This window comes from Euprymna scolopes, chromosome 11 (genome assembly GCF_053919585.1).
Source record: "Euprymna scolopes isolate OS-2025 chromosome 11, ASM5391958v1, whole genome shotgun sequence".
Classification (NCBI taxonomy): Eukaryota; Metazoa; Mollusca; class Cephalopoda; order Sepiida; family Sepiolidae; genus Euprymna; species Euprymna scolopes.
Window position 1 is genome coordinate 3,409,904 of NC_136492.1, and position 19,056 is coordinate 3,428,959.

The 19,056-nt window shown below is 31.3% G+C and overlaps 1 protein-coding gene across 1 annotated transcript in view; it reads left to right on the forward strand.

Annotated features, from left to right (window-relative positions):
• Positions 1–19,056, forward strand: part of LOC145287736 (elongator complex protein 3) — a 67,849-nt gene that overhangs the window by 11,484 nt on the left and 37,309 nt on the right. The window contains exons 3-9 of the mRNA XM_080135500.1: positions 6,732–6,822; positions 8,266–8,313; positions 10,153–10,223; positions 12,038–12,101; positions 12,732–12,800; positions 15,151–15,305; positions 17,828–17,908. Of these exons, the coding sequence (XP_079991626.1) occupies positions 6,732–6,822; positions 8,266–8,313; positions 10,153–10,223; positions 12,038–12,101; positions 12,732–12,800; positions 15,151–15,305; positions 17,828–17,908 (579 nt within the window). The remainder of the gene's footprint in view (positions 1–6,731; positions 6,823–8,265; positions 8,314–10,152; positions 10,224–12,037; positions 12,102–12,731; positions 12,801–15,150; positions 15,306–17,827; positions 17,909–19,056) is intronic.

Genomic DNA, 19,056 nt, shown 5'->3' on the forward strand with positions numbered 1-19,056 from the left:
AATTCGTATGCATCTGGTTATTTTTTTTTTGTCTATTTTATAATTTGTATGCATCTGGTTATTATTTTTTTTGTCTATTTTATAATTCGTATGCATCTGGTTATTTTTTTTTTGTCTATTTTATAATTTGTATGCATCTGGTTATTTTTTTTTTTGTCTATTTTATAATTCGTATGCATCTGGTTATTATGTTTTTGTCTATTTTATAATTCGTATGCATCTGGTTATTTTTTTTTTGTCTATTTTATAATTCGTATGCATCTGGTTATTTTTTTTTTGTCTGTTTTATAATTCGTATGCATCTGGTTATTATTTTTTTTGTCTATTTTATAATTCGTATGCATCTGGTTATTATTTTTTTGTCTATTTTATAATTTGTATGCATCTGGTTATTTTTTTTTTGTCTATTTTATAATTTGTATGCATCTGGTTATTTTTTTTTTGTCTATTTTATAATTTGTATGCATCTGGTTATTATTTTTTTTGTCTATTTTATAATTTGTATGCATCTGGTTATTATTTTTTTTGTCTATTTTATAATTCGTATGCATCTGGTTATTTTTTTTTTGTCTGTTTTATAATTCGTATGCATCTGGTTATTATTTTTTTTGTCTATTTTATAATTCGTATGCATCTGGTTATTATTTTTTTGTCTATTTTATAATTTGTATGCATCTGGTTATTTTTTTTTGTCTATTTTATAATTTGTATGCATCTGGTTATTTTTTTTTTTGTCTATTTTATAATTCGTATGCATCTGGTTATTTTTTTTTTGTCTATTTTATAATTCGTATGCATCTGGTTATTATTTTTTTTGTCTATTTTATAATTCGTATGCATCTGGTTATTTTTTTTTTTGTCTATTTTATAATTTGTATGCATCTGGTTATTATTTTTTTTGTCTATTTTATAATTCGTATGCATCTGGTTATTTTTTTTCGTCTATTTTATAATTCGTTTGCATCTGGTTATTTTTTTTGTCTATTTTATAATTTGTATGCATCTGGTTATTATTTTTTTTGTGTCTATTTTATAATTCGTATGCATCTGGTTATTTTTTTTGTCTATTTTATAATTCGTTTGCATCTGGTTATTTTTTTTTTGTCTATTTTATAATTCGTATGCATCTGGTTATTTTTTTTTGTCTATTTTATAATTCGTTTGCATCTGGTTATTTTTTTTTTGTGTATTTTATAATTCGTTTGCATCTGGTTATTTTTTTTCGTCTATTTTATAATTCGTTTGCATCTGGTTACACAAAAATATGTTAATATTATCACTATTATTATTCATTCAATTTTCACCCCGAGCAAGGCACAGTGCCACTTGGAAGTAGGGGGCTACTATCAGCGATATTATGAAGAGAGATGGGCAGCAAGATGTCTGTTCAAATTATACTGAACTTCTGCATGTCAGTACAGTTGGGAAAGCAGAATCCCGAAAAGGAAGTTCCAAAGTCTAGCAGTTCTGGGAAACAAATTATTGAAGTAGAAGACTTTCTTATATTACTATTCTATGGTTAAAATTTTATGACAATTGGTAACAAAGAACCTATATTTTCAAACCAATAACATATGACCAAATTTACCTACATTTATGTATATAGTCATATATATGCCAGCTTCAATTTTGCTACTTTGGGATGAATTTTGCTTTGGGTTTTTTTTTTGTTTTTTTGTTTTTGTTTTTTGCGTGGTTGTCTCCCCTGTGACCCTGCAAGGCCACTAATATATATATATATATATATATATATATATATATATATATATATGGAAAACGACAAAATATGATTTATATATTTATCAGTAAGGACAAAATACTGATTAATCTCTATTTATATAAAATGCACTGGCTGTGAGTTCCCTATGGACTCAAAAATGGCTGGGCTGATGTTTTTCTTTGAAATTTCACACTTGTACGTCATGTCTGGGAGTGTTCTCAGATAGGGTTTGTATCGGAATGCCTCTGATAAGTATCAATAATCAAAAAAATCTGACGAAAGAGGTGATTTTAACCAAAGTTAACATCCTTATACAGCCTAACATCACAAATACACTTGAAGTTTTATTACTGCACAAGCAGAAGGTTACATAAATCAATAGTGGGTTTTTTTGATAAGACAGGGGCGTGTTCGTAATGAAAGTTTCTGTTTTGAGCACAATTAAAGCACTTGACTTTTGCATCTTAAACTTTAATTCAAGACATTATATAAAAATAATTTTATAAATCAACAGTAAATTCTCTACAGTGCAATGTAGACTATAATGCATCATGGACTGTCACTGGAGGCAGGGGAAGGTTCCTCCCAGTGCATAAAGGTGGGTTCTAGATTAGCGAAGAAGACAGTCAATTGATTTGATTGAAAAATGGGTTATTTCATAGATTTCAATGAAAAATGAAAGTATTGGAAATATGGAACCTCATAATGCTGGGCAACGTTGGGTCTCCTGGCGAGTATAAAAATAACTAGCAGGCTGCTAAATACACTGAAATATGTTAATTTATGCAGATTTCGTATTTATTATTATAGAGCCAATTTTCTATCTATTATTATATTGTACCCAATAGATAGTAATGATTTCAGAGTAAAAAAAAAAAAATATGTGGCTGCCATCAGCTAGAATTGAAACCAAAACATACAACTTTCCTATTGTCTGTTAGCATATGACTTACATGAATATACAAAATTGGCAAGAAAAAAATGTTTAACTTAAAACTGTTAATTGACGCATATGCAGAAAGAAATGAGGATAGTAGACTTACTCCCGGTCATGGTCAATGTTATTTTTTTATTTCTTTTATTTTCACTCCTTAGCAGCTATTTTTACCGGCTAAAAACAAAATCGAAAGTTTTCCACAAGTCCAAATACCTTATGCATCAAATTACAAGTCTGGAGACCAAAAGTTTAGAGAGAAGTTTAGTAGATAATTTCCGCATACACACAAGGGCACTTTCATATATATATATATATATATATATATAGGAGAACAATAGGAATGGGAAATGAAATCAAAAACTACATATTGGTGAATATAGATTGGTTCATTTATTCAATAAGGGAATACAAATAATTAGTTGGGAGATAGAAGGCATTTCAAAGCCTAATGCTTCTCATCAGAAGAGTAGAGAAGATGCTAGGTAACAGAGTGGGAATGTGGCGTCTAGCGTGGGATTCGTTCAAATATATATAAGAGCAAATAGTTAATAAAACATGTTAAAAAACACTTTGAAAATGAGTTAAAAACATATTTAATTTGAAAAGGAAACACTAAATAAGTGGATAGTCCTTAATCCGTGGAGTTTCGAAGAAATACTTTCCTTCTCATCAGAGAGTAGGAATTAGCAAAATGCAAGATCGTATTTTGCTTGCAAAAGTATTTGATGAAACTGCAAGTAAGTCAAAGATCTTACTTGAAAACAAAAGTGAAGCAAAGGAAATAGGGTGAAGAAAAAGGTGATTACACATGAATGGATAGTAATTTTTATTTTATTTTATATATTTCTATATATATGTGTGTGTATGTATGTATGTGTGTATATATGTGTGTATATATATATATATATATATATATATATATTTGAATCTTAAACGTCCACATGATTCTAGAATAGTGATTTAAAGGTTCTAAGGGTTTTTTGAAGTATGAAGACGGTTATTTTTTTTTTGTATTTAATATTTTATTTTTTATATTTCAAGCGATCCTCCGCTTTTGGTCACAAAGCATATCTAAATTAAAATGAAAGACATTGAAAAATCACTGGAAATTTGTAATTTGGACAACGTTCATTTCTTGCAACAATGTTTGAGAGTTCACGTGAATTATTTTTTATATTATATTTTATTATATATACGTATATACATGTGAGTTTGCTAGCACATTTTCATCCTAAATTCTACACAATTATGTACAATATAAAAACTATGCACTAATAGATCTGGGCGTAATAGTTAAATGAAACCAATCGCCCAATAAGAAAGCATAAAAAATTAATGAGTTCATTTTTTTTTTTTAAGAATGTGCAAATTATTTAACCTTTAATTTTCTGCATATCAATGACTGAGTATATTAAAAAGTTCATTTTAATAATTTTTAAATAGAAAAAGTAGGCTTTTAATATCAATGTCAGAGCGAGAAAAAGAACTTAACTTTAAAGCTAGATAGATTTGTTTTTTTATTTCTATCATACTAGCATTTCAGCCCAGCGTTGCTCAGGTGTTTCGAGGTGTGTGTTGAGCTAAATAAAAAAAATAAAAAAATGTAGAAGTAGGAAGGCAGGCAGGCTCAAACCCGTACTGCAAACGAGGAAAAGAACAGGAAAAAAAACCTGACGTCTTTGCTGTTACAACCACTGCCAAACCGGAAGTGACGTAGGTTTTAATTAAGGCTAGGCAGTCAAAAGGAGAGAATGACTTTCGAAAATATTGGTTAAAAAAGCGACCCATCCCCTCTGTAGAAAAGTGCCCAGTTGAAGGTAAAGATATTAATGTCTTTAGCCAATTTTTCGATATTTGTCGTCTGAAAGCTCGAGCTTCAAAACGATACTGATCTTGGAAAAATCATACATACATACATACATACATACATACATTTATATATTGGTAACTCAAATTTTTTACTCAAACCTATTAAAAAGCTTGCCCTATCTCTGAATACCCTTTATGTAAAATTTCAAATGTTTAGACCAGAAATTGTCTGAGTAATTTGGTAGAGACCAAAGTCAGTACTCTGTATATCAAATTTCGAGTCTGTAGACTGAAAATTGAAAGAGTTATTGTGTAAGAAAATGTACGCAGACAGACACACACACAGACAGACAGACAGACACTTTTTATTTTTATAGATATATAGATTGGAGTATTATTTCCATAATTTCTCATTTATAAAACTCGCTATGTCTGTCTGTCTTAATTTTTTCTTTTTTTTTTTTAAGTGCATCTCCTCTGAGACACAAGGTAGCAGCGCAAGGCAGGTTAAGTGATTGCATTTTTTTGTGGACCTTGTTTTCTTGGTTTTTAGCTGGTAAAAATAGTTGCTAAGGGTCAAAATTGAAAAAAAAATTGAATTTGGCAGGCTTAACTAAACTAAATATATATATATATATATATATATATATATATATATATATGCATTTTATTTTTTATTACCGTATCTTTCTGTTAAGTTACATTGTTGTTTCGGCTACTCGGCCGTTTTTTTGGCCATCTGTAGCGTCCTCAGACTTTTACAGAAATGTTCGCTATTTTGGGATGAAAGAGTGAAAATAAAACGCATATTTGCTCTACAACAGTATTGAGCACTTTCTTCAGTTTTTATTAATTACCATCTCCACTATATATATATATATATACATTAAAGTTGGTTTAGTTTTAACTATTTCTTATTTATCTGTCAATAGCTCAAATGATAATGACTAAGGCTGGGCGCTATACATTTTGGTTTAGAATCTAGCTGATGACATCCAAGTTATATTATTTTTACTGTTGATATCATTACTATATATTTGGGTACAATATAATAATCAATAGAGAATTGGCTCTTCAATAATATTAATGATATCTGCATAAATTAAAATGTCATATTTAAACATATTTTACGACTGGGCAACACCAAGTGGCCACCAGCTGATTATATCTACATAAATGCTTGCATAAATTTTATATCCCCAAGCATATGTCTTTCGAAGCCTCATTAGTTTCATCCAAACACACGCATTAACATCGAGCCTTGGACCGTCAGTCAGTATAATGTAGAAGATATTTTACCAAATTTAGTGACAATAATCCGTTTCAGTAGAGGCGAAGAATTTTGCATATTAAAGAGAGATTGTTTCCTTCTATCCATTGTTCTCTTCTGTTTTGTTGAAAGTAGCTATTTTGTTTCTCTTATTATGTCTTGTCTTTTCCCCTTATCACCTGCATCATCAGCAGCAGCACTGAAGTCTAATCCACTGAAAAGTTGTGAAAATAAGATTCAAGATGAGAACAGTAGTCTAAATAATCTAAATAAAGACCTGACCCAAGATGCGTTAGTTTGAAAGCTTTTAAAAGTTGTTCTTTATTATATTTACTAATACTTTTAGCAGTTGAACCAACTCGTATAGTGTTAACTGTATCTTGTGTCGATTGGTAACAGTCAATGGCATGATCTAGCTATTCGCAGTCCAAGCATCGGACACCTGAAACGCAAGGACCAGATATGAGTTCCATGTCTGCTTTGATTATTGTGAGCCATGCTTTGAGTTGACCACCTCGGAGCTTCATCCAACCAGTCGGGTGCATTGGGCGCCACTAATTTTTAAATGAACTCATCACTAGGCTGGCACAGTATGTTGCTAATGCAACTCCAATGAAGATACCAACTGTGCAAATTACCACTAAAAGTTGTTCAATATGTGGTAAAAAAAGTAGTTAAACACTTTTAGAAGACATTTATTTTGAATAGAATTTAAAGATAAATTAGAAAACTTTAAATGTCAGGAAAATGTAATTTTTATTTATTTTTGTTGTAAGTCCAATATTTCGCTAAAACTAGCTTCATCAGGGTAATAAGTCCAGTCTGTAGTTTTTTGTGGCTTTTTCTTCATTTTACGTTATCTTTAAATTATTCAATATGTGTTTAGCATTTAAAACGAACATTAAATCGACGACGATGATGACATAAGTGTGTGTTCAGTGCATCATGTTTTTTTTTTATTTATCAAATATTTTATTGTTTTTTGTTTTTTCTAGTATAAAAGGCAAATCTGCCAGTAAACATGGTCTCGCAAGTCAACCGAGGTTAGTGGATATCATAGCTGCTGTGCCGCAACAATATAAAAAGGTAAAGGAAAATGGTTTTTGTTTTCAATAGAATATTCATAGAATAAAAGATATTTAGGCACTTATGCAGTTTAGGTGCCACATTATTGTCAACATATTTTGGCCAGGTTCTGTAATACACTAGCCATTTTTTAAGAAAATGTTTGACAAAAACTTTTTAACTGATAACTATGGTTAATATTTAAAATGCAACCAATTAAAAATTAAAGAAAAAAATTATAATTGAAAAGCGGTTATTGTTTAATGATTTCAATTAAAAAGGTTACTTGTGCACTTTATGGCCCATGCTGAAATAATATTATTTAGAAAGCCATTCTTTAATCTATACTCCTAAATGTTTTTTTTTTTTTTTTTTTTTTTGATATTTATATTAATTAACCTTTTCTTATATTTATTTAAAAAGAAAATACAACTTTGTTATATATGGGTCATGGTAAAGATCGCAAATGTCAATTTTTTTTTTTTTTTTTTTTTTTTTTTTTTTTGACTTTAACCCCAATTTTAATTCCTTAACATTTATTGTTTTGGGCTCAAATCAAATTCAAATGTCATAGTAGCCTACATCTAAAATTTCAAGTGTTTAGACCCAAAATTGGCGGAGGAGTTTGGTAGAATCTGCAAAGGTCAACTCTTACAACCTTGCGAAATTTTTTCCCAAAACCTGATTAAAAAGTTTGCTTCATGTCTGAATACTCTTTATGTAAATTTCAAATGTTTAGACCCAAAATTGGCTTAATAGTTTGCTAGAGACCGCAAATGTGAAGTATTTTGAACATTGACCACTTGGCAGCTAAATTTTCGGCCAAAAACTGATTGAAAAACTTGCTCTATGTCTGAATACACTTTATGTAAAATTTCAAATATTTAGACCAAAAATTGAGTAATTTGGTAGACAGCAGAGGTCAACTTTTTTTAAACTTTGACCCTAATTTTGACCCCTTAGCATGTATTGTTTTGGGCTCAAATCAAATTATAAAGTTAGATCTACGTCCAAGTAACCTACATCTAAAATTGGCGGAGGAGTTTGGTAGAGTTCTCAATGTCAAATTGTTAAACTTTGACCTCTTAACAGCTGAATTTCTGGCCGAAAATCAATCAAAAAGATTTTCCCAAATCTTAATACTCCGTATGTCAAATCTCGAGCCTGTAAACCAAAAATTGACAGTTATTGTGTAGGGAAATGTACACAGACAGACACAGACATTTTCACTTTTATAGATATATAGATTTATGTGTGCCTACATATATATTTGTCTAAAAAATCTTGCCTACCAAACTCCTCTGTCAGTTTTTTGTCTACAGACATGAAACTTAATATATAGAGTATTCGAACCCATGCAAAACTTTATATTTGGGTTTTAGCCTGGAAAATCTGTAAAGTTTGGAAATGTATAAAAATGAAATTTGCTATAATTCTATACTTTTTCTTTTTTATTTAAAATAGGCTCTTCTTCCAAAGTTGAAGGCGAAACCTGTTCGTACAGCAAGTGGTGTAAGTATGTTATGATAAATTTAACTCCTAACATAATACATCTCGCATTGTCTGCCAAGATCTAACTCCTGCCCCATCACTGCAATTTTACTCACACTTTGAACTTTCGGCACTTGTACACCCTTAAAATCAAGCCCCCCCCCCCATTTTTTTTTAATTCCAATAAATCTTATTGCCCTGTCAGTGGGGCATTAGAATACGCCGACTGCCCCCCTGCAGAGGGTAAAAGTCCCTCAATGGGGGTCCTGGATATGACCTTAAACTATATCCAGTGGTGTAGCCCCAGATTGTGGGCTTTGGGGAGTGTGGAGCCACTCTTTAATTACCATTGCTCCCAGGTCCACTCTGACTCGGAGTGGTAGTACCTGTTAGGGTCCCAACTATGAGTTAAATAGAAACCGACGTGAAAACAACAAATATATTCTATTAAAAAAAGTTATCTTCCGAATCTTTGGATTTGGCATTAAATAACCCGAAAAGGGTTGATATGCCGTAAAAAAAAACAACCAACAAACCAACCAACCAATAAATCTTAAGAGTAAATAAGAAAACTTATTTACTCTTAAGATTTATTGAAATTAAAAAAAAAAAAAAAAAAAAAAAATAACTATTTTAGGAATATTCTGTACTAGCAGTATTGCACAGGCTCTATGTACTGTTCGTAACTGTGCATATATATATATATATATATATATATATATTAAAAAGTTAGACTCTTGTCCAGGTAACCTACATCTAAAATTTCAAGTGTTTAGACTCAAAATTGGTGGAGGAGTTTGGTAGAGTTTTCAAAGGTCAAATCATTAAACTTTGACCTCTTGACAGCCAAATTTCTGTCCAAAAACCAGTTAAAAAGATTTTCCCAAATCTCAATACCCCTTATGTCAAATCTCGAGTCTGTAGACCGAAAATTGACAGAGTAGTTTGGTAGGGAAATATACACACATACACAGACAATTTCACTTTTATAGATATTTATATTGGATAGGTTTTTTATGTTTGATTTTAGTCTGACAGGCCCGCAGCCAGCATCGAGGGACTTGAATTTAACTGAAGCCGAAGATAAACTTCTGACGTCTCAATGTTGCTTCATGCCAAATTTGGTGTAATTCTGACATGTAGTTATGAGGTTTATAAATAGGTATTAAAAACCAGCCTAGAGTTTAGTTTGCACAAATGATTATATATATATATATATATATATATAATTATATGTATGTGTGTGTATGTATATATAAATATGTAGTGGAATTCGCTTCAGTTTTTACTAGTGATGTCATAAAACTTGTTTATTTTTGGGGCTATCTTGATAAAATTTGAATGTAAATAAAATTTCATTTATAGAATATTTTGTAGGCAAGAAAAGAATTGTAGATTTGTAATGAAAAAAGATTGGCACATATGTGGAATAGGGACTGCATTATTGTCAGCCTATTCCAGGCAATTTTTGTTAACTGCTAGAAGGTGCTGAACAAAAACTGCATTTATTTTTTATTTTATTTTTTTTTCTCGGAAATGCTGGACAGTTTTTAAGATGTCGTGCAGTTTATAGACCATGCTGAAATAATAACAGTATTATTTAGAAAACCATTCTTAACATTGGGATGTTTTTTTTTTTTTTTCGCTTTTTTTTTTTTTTGCTAAACTCTTCTGTATTTTCATTTATCAATTTAGTAAACAAAAAATACTGTTTGCTGATTGTTGCCTGCTATAATTTCATTGGCTAAGTATTTTGGCACCTTCCGGTGGTTTATGTTATCAGAATATGCCGTCGATAATGCAATTCCTGTTTTGCATAAAGGTTAAATTTATTAATCCTCATTTATTCCATTTTTGCAGATTGCAGTTGTTGCTGTTATGTGCAAACCTCATCGCTGTCCACATATAGCCATGACCGGAAATATTTGTGTGTAAGTTATTCAGCATCATCATATTATGCATCACAATATAAAACCCCTATGGAAATTACATATTAGTTCATACGTTAATCCGTAACTAGCAAGACCTGTGGAAATTCCACAGCGGCATCTTTCATAAGTAAAATATTGCTGCTGGACATTCTGTTGACGTTCAGCGTGAATGGAGACCCCGCGATATTATTGTAGCCCTTTTGTTAAAATTGTAAAAATATTTACCTAAGTAATCTGCTTAATGTAGTGTCAGAATATATCTGGTTATTACGGTTTATCTCCAATATCTTTATATGAGTCTTGGGCATATTTTCATTGTATGGATGCCCGGCATGAACGGAAACCCCTTGATATCATTATGTCGTCTTTAGACAGAACCGATACTACCCTTGGATCCTAGTCAGAAAATCAAGAAGGTATATTTTAATTTCATGTATGGCTCAAAAGCGATTTTTTTTTTTTTTTTTTTTTTTTTTTTTTTACATTGCGTCTTTGGTGATCGGGAGATCCTATTTATTAAAAAGGAGGATAGAAGGTGCTAACATACTACGAACATTAAATTAACGCATCTATATACAAATTGTATGTTCGTAGTATGTTGTCTTCTATCCTTCTTTTTTAATAAATAGGATCTCCCGATCGATTAATTTAAAATCTGGAAACCGTGACACACCTACCTTAAAGGTACTACGGGATTAATATATAAATCACACCTTCTTAGCAACCTACTGATAACTTTCTAACTATACAATACTCCAATAAAACTAAGTTATTGATACTATAGCTCTTATTTATATAGTTTATTCATTCGTAAAAAAATACATTAATTACAATAAAAGAAAAATTCACAAAGAAACAAACTTAGGTATGAAGACCTATAAGAAATTGGAGGAGGGGGAAGGGTACAGAGTCTTTCTATTTGTCTATATAACTTTGGAGATTATTCTTAACCGGCACTATTTACCATAATACTTCATTCATTCTGTGGAGTGAAACCGGTTTAATAAAATATCCAACCGTTTTATATAAAAAATTATTACTATAGATCTTAACTAAACCCAGCAACTCATAAACCACCATAAATGATTCATATAACCTTAACCCTCCCACATCTTGTTATATACCAGTTGAATACCCACTGTTACAATACCAGGCAGATTGCTAGTCATAACTATTTTAATTCTGGTTAATCTTAATACTAATAGTTTACTAATAATTCTATATCACTATTATTTTTATGTATAGAATAGTCCATTATTAATATTTCATATATATATATATATATATTATTATTATTAATATTTCATATATATATATATATATATATATATATATATATATATATATACATATATATACACACATACTTGGCGTTGCCCAGTCGTACAATACGTTTAAACATGATATTTTAATTTATACAGATTGCGTATGTATTATTATAGAATTAATTCGCTATTGAATATTTTATATTACGGGGAATAATTTGTCTAATTCGCAAAAAAAAAATTATAATAAAAATTTTTTTTAAAAATGATAATTTCGTTCATAAAATTCCGTCTGTGTTTATTTACAATATATCAGCTGATATTTGGGCTTGACGATGAATGCCCTGGAAAAGTCACTTCTGATTAATGTTTACTTGTAAAATATGCAAACAAAGAAATGATTTGCAGCGATTTTGAATGGTATCTCTTCTTTTATTGTAAATTTATTATTTATTTTTAATGAAAATTCAATATTTCAATTTTGGCTCTAATAACAAAGTACCGTGTTCTTAAATCATTAACTGTAATTATTTCTTTCGTCCATTATAGGTATTGTCCTGGCGGCCCTGATTCCGATTTTGAATACTCCACACAATCATACACTGGCTATGAAGTAAGTGAAAATTATTTGCAATTCCAAAATATTAAATTCTTTTTGTATCATCAAATCACGTGGTTATACAAGTTTCACTTTTTTTTTTTTTTTTTTTTTTAGACAGTCCTTTTTTTGCATTAGCATGCAATACCCCAAACTGACCCTGTTATCTAAGTGTAATCCTACGAACCACATATTTCAATTTTTAATTTAAACGTTTCTATCGCAGGATAAAAAAAAATTCATTAATTGATGTTATTGATTTTTTTTTTTCCTCATGTTCTACAAAGTAAAAAACAAAAATAACAATTTTCCTCTATAAGACAAGCAAACCAAACACCATGAATAAATATTTGAAGAACTTTTGCCAAAATAATCAGATTCTGCATTAAATAACCTGGAAAAGGATTGATATGCTGTATAAAAAACAAAAAAATAAATCGATGTGACCAAACCAACAAAGTCTCCTGTCCTGCACACATTTCTCTCAACTGTCCAGATTTAATCTTCCTCTGAGTTCATCAGATCTTAGTTTGTCTTCAAGACTTGCATTACACATCCATCACATTTGCATATCATGCAATGCATTTTCTGAATTGATTGTCGATTGAAGAGAAATAATCGTTGAATGTTTTCTATTGATTTCAGCCGACATCGATGCGAGCAATTCGAGCCAGGTACAATCCGTACTTGCAGACAAGACATAGAGTTGAACAGGTAAGAATTTTCATTCGTTTTGATTTTTATATGTTTGATATTTAAAAGCAAATAAGAAGATAAAAATGTTCACCAAAGCAGGTGCTTGTCCAGAATTCTCCTTACATTAAAAAAAACAATAAAGAAAAATTAAAGCCATGATAGAACAAAAATGTCATACAGACAGGATACGGTCCAAAAAAAAAAGAGTTTTCAATCTAATATATCCCACTTTGTCAACTAAGCTCCAACCCCTGTCCCATCACCGCAATGTTGCATTTCTGTGCCTGTTTTACAAATATTTTAATGGAATGTGTTCTGATGAACTCCTTTCACTTGTACTCCTTGGCATAATATCCTCAATAAACCCACTTAGCAACAAAATCTCACCCCTTCACTGTTGAGGTCCCTAAATGCCAGAAAGCTTTCTACTCTAATAGTTTCTTCCCTCGAACAGCTAAACTTTGGAATCCCCTTTCTGCTACCTGCTTCCCTGGCTGTACTGATATGCAGAAGTTTAAATGTAATGTAAACCCACATCTTGCTAATCTTTCCTAGCCATCGTCCCAAATAGTAGCTCCCTACGTCCAAGTGACGATATGCCTTGATTGGGATGAATACAAGTGAGAGTACATATTGTAAAAATTATGTACTCCCCCCACACACACACACACAATGCAATGAGGATGTCTGAAGTTGCTACAGCATCATGCCTATTGAGGACACAAGATGAGAATATGGAGACTCAGATGGTATGGCCGTGCTAATAAGTCCCACACTGTCTACCAAGCTCCAATCCCTGTCCCATCACCGCAATGTTGTATTCTTGTGGTTGTTTTTATAAGTACTTCCACGGAATGAGCTGTGTTGAACTTGTTGCACCCTTGACATAAATACCCCCCCCCCCCAACAATTAGCTTAACCCCAACCCCTCACTGTTGAGGACCCTCAGATTCTGGAAGACTTTCTATTTAAATCGCTTTTTTCCTTAAACTGTTCCTTCTTATTATTCGAATTATTGTTCGACTATTGCTCTTATCTTAAGTAGTATTTGCATGTTTCGAACGATGTAACCTCTGACCTTTTTCAGGTGTATCTTGTTGAACTTAGAAATCTGTATAGTATTTTGAAATGCATTTTGAGTGGCTCGAGTCTCTGTTTTCAATTTAACACTTTTTTACCAAATTCGTCTGGGTGAAATTGAGTTGGTAATTTCTGGTCACAAGTCTGGTTGCTTGTGTCCCCTCCCCCCCTCCTAAAATGGTTTGAATTCCTCTTGGCAGTGCTAAGGAGACTCTCTAATCATCAGAAAGTCTTCATTTTTATTGCGCCCCCTCTCTCATTCTATCTAATTTTGTAGCTTTCCCTTCTTCTCTCTGTTTCTACTCTCTAAAATAGAGTCGGGTGCTTGTTAAGCTACAGTTGACAAATCGATTTTTAAAAAATATCGCAAGAAAAATATTACGTGCTTAATCGTCATGTTTAAAATAGTAATATATACAAAAATTATGACAATTCCAGTAGAACAACTGCTATTGTGTTTTTAATAAAATAAAATCTATCGCTATCCACGTGAAATCATTGCCGCCATGAAAAAGTAATCTAAAGTATTCGCTTTGGAGTTATGTTCTCTGCTTGTTCTTTTGCCTATTTTATAATGTCTAAATTATTTTTAACTATAACTTTCTACTCAATAAATTTTCGTAATTTTTGGATATATTACTATTTTCGACATGACAATTAAGTACTTAATATTGTTTTTTGCTTAAAACAACATATTTTAAGAATTGGTTCGTCGACTCTATCTTAACAAGCAGAGTGGCAAATCAGTTTCCTTTCTCTTTCTTTTTTCTCCCTTCTATCTTTTCTCTTGCAAACCAACTTTTCCCATGAAATGATAGATTCTATGCGAGAATTTATTTCTCAGAAACATCTTAGCTGACCCTGCGATCCCCAGTTTTTACCAGCTGGTCTTTTTAAGCCAGTGCTGGGAAAATTTGTGAGAATCTACCAGCAAGGTTAGTTGACTTCTCTCAGGATCCATAATATCGGCAAAAATGTAATGTAAACAAGCATCTTGCTGCATAACTCTCCACTTGGGATGGCCCTGTGTATGTGGCTTGAAATTCACAATAGTTCTTTGATGTTGCAATGTGCCTAAATAATATAATGAAAAGAAAAAGATTAACATTTTTGGTATGTTTTTTAGATTGCGTAAAGTTAATTTAAAAATATATAATCAGCCTTAATGCATTTTGATTTTATTTTCCAGTTGAAACAAATTTTCAGTATGTTTTGTTTTTTTTGTTCATGCATAAAATTATTATAAAATTTATAATCAGCCATAATGCATTTTGGTTTCATTTCTCAGTTGAAACAACTTGGTCACAGTGTGGATAAAGTTGAATTCATTGTCATGGGTGGCACATTCATGTGCCTTCCTGAAGAATATCGAGATTTCTTCATCCGCAATCTCCATGACGCTTTATCTGGTCAAACGAGCAGTTCCGTTGAAGAAGCTGTCAAGTAAGTTTTCTTGTTTTTTATGTTTTGGAAACTTATGCTTTTTGGTTTAACTGGAATCTAATTGAAATCCCACCCACCCTTTTTTTTTTTTTTTAATGGTTGTAAAAAAAGCTGACTTCTACAAAATGTGGATCTGTTTTTGTTTGCTATTTCGCTAAACTCCACTTTTTGTCTCTGATGCTATCGGATCAGGCTGTCTGAAGATATTGGCTTGTGATGATGGGTTGGGGTTAGATTGTTCTCGCTGTATAATCGATAGTATGTTGTGTATAAATTTTGTGAGTTTGTTAAGATAATGGTTGTCTGAAGAGGAGTGTAGGAGATGGTGTAGTTGGTATGTTGGGAATATGGTGGATTTGTTGTTGGTATTATGCGTATTCTGCAAGCTTTGAAAGGCATTTGGCCATTTAACGTATGCTGTTCTGCAGAATTGTTTCAATTGACATTGTTGTTTAGTTCCTGTTTTTGTTTGCCAAAGTTCACTTTTTGTCTCTGATGCTATCAGAGCAGGTTTTCTTAAAATATAGGCTTCAGACCATAAATGCACCAAACATTAATATTATTGATTTTTCTCCTTTTCCTTTGCAAAACTCAATCATGTTCTGCAAGAACAAAAACAATTTTCCTCAACACAACAACTAAACAATTTGAATAAATATTTGAAGACATAAAGAACTTTAAGCATAAAAATTATTTACTATTTTCTAAAATTACTAAATTTTGCATTAAACTGGTTGATATACCGTAAATATGAAATAACCAAACACCATGAATAAATATTTGGAGATATAAAAAAAACTTGAAACATAAAAACTTTTACCAAAATTATTGGATTCGGCATTGAATAACCCAAAGGGAGTGCAACCTTGGCGTTGGTTGGGAAGCTTGCATGTCTTAGTGATCCCAAGAGCTAAGCTGGCGGGAGATTCGTCTCCTAGTAGGACCACTGATGCTGGACAGGTTAAGAGGTAGAGGCCAGACTAAGAGCACTCCAGTTATGTGATTTTTGGAATATGACCTCATTCTGTGACAAGTATGTATACCATGAAGATTTTGATGTATTTTTTGTTTTAAATATGATTCTAAATATGCACTAATGATTCCATTTTATTTAATAATAGATAGCAGATGAGGTTTGCTAGTTTACTAATCATTTTTTTTTTTTTTTTTTTTTTTTTTAAGCATTGGAGCTTTAATGACTTGAATAGGTTAAGTTTTTTTTTGTTTTTTTTTTTACAAAGGAGTCACCACTTATTGAGTCAATAGGACAATATTATAGTAATTGTCAGTAGTGGAAATTTGGTCTTTCTTCCGACCACATGCTAGGTACAGCTGGCCTATTCTCATCTTCGACCTCACACACCCATTTTCTTTGGCATCGCACTTTGCTTCTCTCCATCCTCAGGCCAGCCATAGCCAGCCATTTCTCGCTTGCATCTTGCCTCCTTTTTTCTCCTCCTTCTCGAGCCCACTTCTTAATTTGCATATGCGCGTTTTTCAACCACTGCTGCTGCTACTCTCCCACACACAATGCTGCAAATGTTCTAATGTCAAGGCATCATATGAAACAATTCTCTGTCTTTGTCGAAGGGTAGAAATACTAGGTTTTCGCCTTGAGTTTTTTTTTGTGTTCTTGTGACTGGGTTGGATTTTAGTTTGTTCTCGAAGTTGTTAGCGTTATGCATATTCTGCAAGCGCTGATCAAAAGGCACATAGCCATTTAATGCTGTTCTGTGTGTGTGTTTCAGTGTCAAGCTTGACGTTATCATTTGGTTTCCGTGTGGTTATGAATTTGGGACCTAGGTTGAGGAAGTCATATGGTAGAAGGGTGTTTTTCAGGTCTGTGATGCAAGATGTGTGTTACTGCTATTTGTAAAGTCTTTGTTGGTAGGGATGGGGGTATTTTTGTGGACGAGCCAATTGAATTTGCATTTTAGTCTTCCTTTGCTGTGTGTGTCTGTAAGAACAAGTAGTTAATAAAACGTGTTAAAAAACACTTTGAAAAAGAGTTAAAAACATTTACTTTTAAAAAGGAAACAGTCACGTGAAATCACTTTTTTATTCACCCTATTCCCTCTGCTTCACTTTTTGTTATCAAGTAAGATCTATGACTTACTTGTAGTTTCATTAAATACTTTTGCAAGCAAAATCCGATCCTGCATTTTGCTAAATCTTACCCTCTGATGAGAAGGTAAGTATTTCTCTGAAACTCTGCGGATTAAGGACTATCCACTTATTTAGTGTTTCCTTTTTAAAATTAAATATGTTTTTAACTCTTTTTCAAAGTGTTTTTAACATGTTTTATTAACTACTTGTTCTTATTAGAAACTTTATCTCCTATTTGGTTTTATCGAGCTTTTACATCTGGTTAGGATTACTTTATAAATATTAATTCTCTAATATTTATAATATACTTTAGTTTTGCCATCTTAGATTATTTTGATAAACTTAGCTGTAATTCTTATTTCATTTTATATATATATATATATATATATATATATATATTTATTGAATTTTTGTAGATTTTCTGAGAAAAGCCGAACAAAATGTATTGGAATCACAATTGAAACAAGACCTGATTATTGTCTCCGGAAACATCTTAGGTAAGAAAAATATGTCACATTAAAACAAAAAATTATCAAAATTTTTTTTTCTTCGTTTTTATTAAAACTAACTGTCCCGACCCAGCATTGTCTAGGATTCATTGTGTTAAAATTTATATTTGTTTGTTAGATTCGGTATTTAATCAAAACAAGCAAATAAGAAACAATAACTCTTACTAAAACAATAAGAGTTATTCTCTTTCAGTTGATTTTTACTTTTAGGTGTTTATTTAAGAATGTCTCCATATTAGTAAATTGTCAAAACAGATCAAATTTTTTTTTTTTTTTTTTTTTTTTCAAGGGGAGGGGGCAGGTCTTGTCCAGACTTCCCCCTATATTTTAAAACAAAACTAAAGAAAAATCTGTATGATGTGTTGGTGATAAAACAAAAATATATTTAAAAAATCACATAAATTAAGTAGTTTTATTTTTTTATAAATTTAATCATTTTCAATTTTTAATTGGAATTCATAGGCATTGCAACAAAAATATTACAAGTTTGAATTATTGTTGAGTTATTGCTTTGTGTCTTGAGATGCTTTTTAAAATGGCGATGCGAGATCATCACTCCTTAAATACTCATAAAATTTGATTTTCTTATTTAAAAATAAAACTACTCGATCAATTTACATGATTTTTGTTTAAATGTATTTTCATTCCGTCATCGTACAGATTTTTAAAAATCTTTCACTTAATATTAATTTTATTTAAAACAAAAGAATCTGAACCTTTTCTTTTCTCTTAAATAAATAAAAACAATGCACATTAGTTTATTACCAATAACCTACTGGTATGTCGTCATGTGACAGAAAGACTCAACGTCCTTCCATACCAGTCAGAAGATCTGGGCTTGTCTTGTCACGGAGCTTCGTTGGCTAGACTTTGTCAATCATTTAACCTTTCAACTTACCTGACCGTAACCTCTTTTAACTTTTTTGTAGGCATAGTGAAATGAAACAACATATCTGACTGCAACACAAAGACAATATTTGCACTTGTTTTTTGTAATTGATCTTTATTTAAATTTTCTGTTGGTTTTCTTTTGCCTTTTGACAACATCAGTCGGGTTAGATTGGAAAAAAATTTTGAGCAAAAGCATGATATTACCCAGAATTGCATCTGGGTGCAAATCCATAAGTCCAAAAGAT